At 55.9% G+C, this 960-nt stretch overlaps 1 protein-coding gene across 1 annotated transcript in view; it reads left to right on the top strand.

Annotated features, from left to right (window-relative positions):
* Positions 1-960, top strand: part of LRRC47 (leucine rich repeat containing 47) — an 11,860-nt gene that overhangs the window by 538 nt on the left and 10,362 nt on the right. Inside the window, exon 2 of the mRNA XM_007448982.1 lies at positions 17-86. Coding sequence (XP_007449044.1) covers positions 17-86 — 70 coding nt within the window. The remainder of the gene's footprint in view (positions 1-16; positions 87-960) is intronic.

Genomic DNA, 960 nt, shown 5'->3' with positions numbered 1-960 from the left:
CGCTGCCGCTGCTCAGCGAACTGGCGGCCGCCGACAACTGCCTCCGGGAGCTCAGCCCCGAAATCGCCCACCTGGCCTCGCTCAAGGTCAGCGGTCAGCGGGGCGGGCGGGGCGGGCCCTGTGGTAGCCACGGACGGGGGTCTCCTCCCGGTGCCGAGCCGTCCCACCTCGGCCGGGAAGAGCCACCGCAGCGTCGGTATCTCTGAGAAGACGGCCCACCCCCGGACGGCCCCCCCCCGGGTCCCCTCGCACTAGCCTGGCCTCCGTCCTCGGGTGGTCCTCTCGGCTCGCCCCGTACACTCCGCTCACAACTGGGCTTTAACATGCAACACACTGTTTCGTGATCGTGGACCAACTGGGCTTCCCGCTCAGGTCGGAAGCAGGTCAACAGCAGTGACGGGTGTCTAAATTTTTGCATCTCCAAATGTTTGTGAAAGGACTGGGTGAGCCCTGTGCGTGGGGCCACCCAGGCAGGACGTGGAGATGTGAAATGACTGGAATTTGCGTAAGGCCACGCGTGTGATTTCACATGTGATAGTTCACTTGACCCCAACAATGGCTTTCCAAGGCAGGGGTGGTTATTCCTGTCTTACAGAAGGCCGGAAGGGGTTGCCCAAAGTACATAGCAAATAGGTTGGGGTTTTGTCTAGGCTTTCTTGTCTAGGGACTGCTTGTTTATTTTATTCATCCGGGGACCCCAGGTCCCAACAGAATGCTCGACTTGGAACAAGGGCCCAGTAAGTCTGTTGAGGAAGAGACTAGAGGGCAGGAGTTGCCTTGACTATGGCCTAAATCCAGTCTAGAGGCTCCTGTCCTTAAAGAGGCAGGCCTCTGTTTCTTCCTCCTCATTGCCATCCTTTTATGCAGACTTTTTTTTTATATATACAGCAGGTTCTTATTATCTATTTTATACATATTAGTGTATATATGTCAATCCCCAATATCCCAATTCATCCCACC

The sequence above is a fragment of the Lipotes vexillifer genome, unplaced genomic scaffold (genome assembly GCF_000442215.2).
Source record: "Lipotes vexillifer unplaced genomic scaffold, Lipotes_vexillifer_v1.1 scaffold835, whole genome shotgun sequence".
Taxonomy (NCBI): domain Eukaryota; kingdom Metazoa; phylum Chordata; class Mammalia; order Artiodactyla; family Lipotidae; genus Lipotes; species Lipotes vexillifer.
Note: the sequence above shows the minus strand (reverse complement) of the source record. Positions and strands in the feature narration are given on the sequence as shown.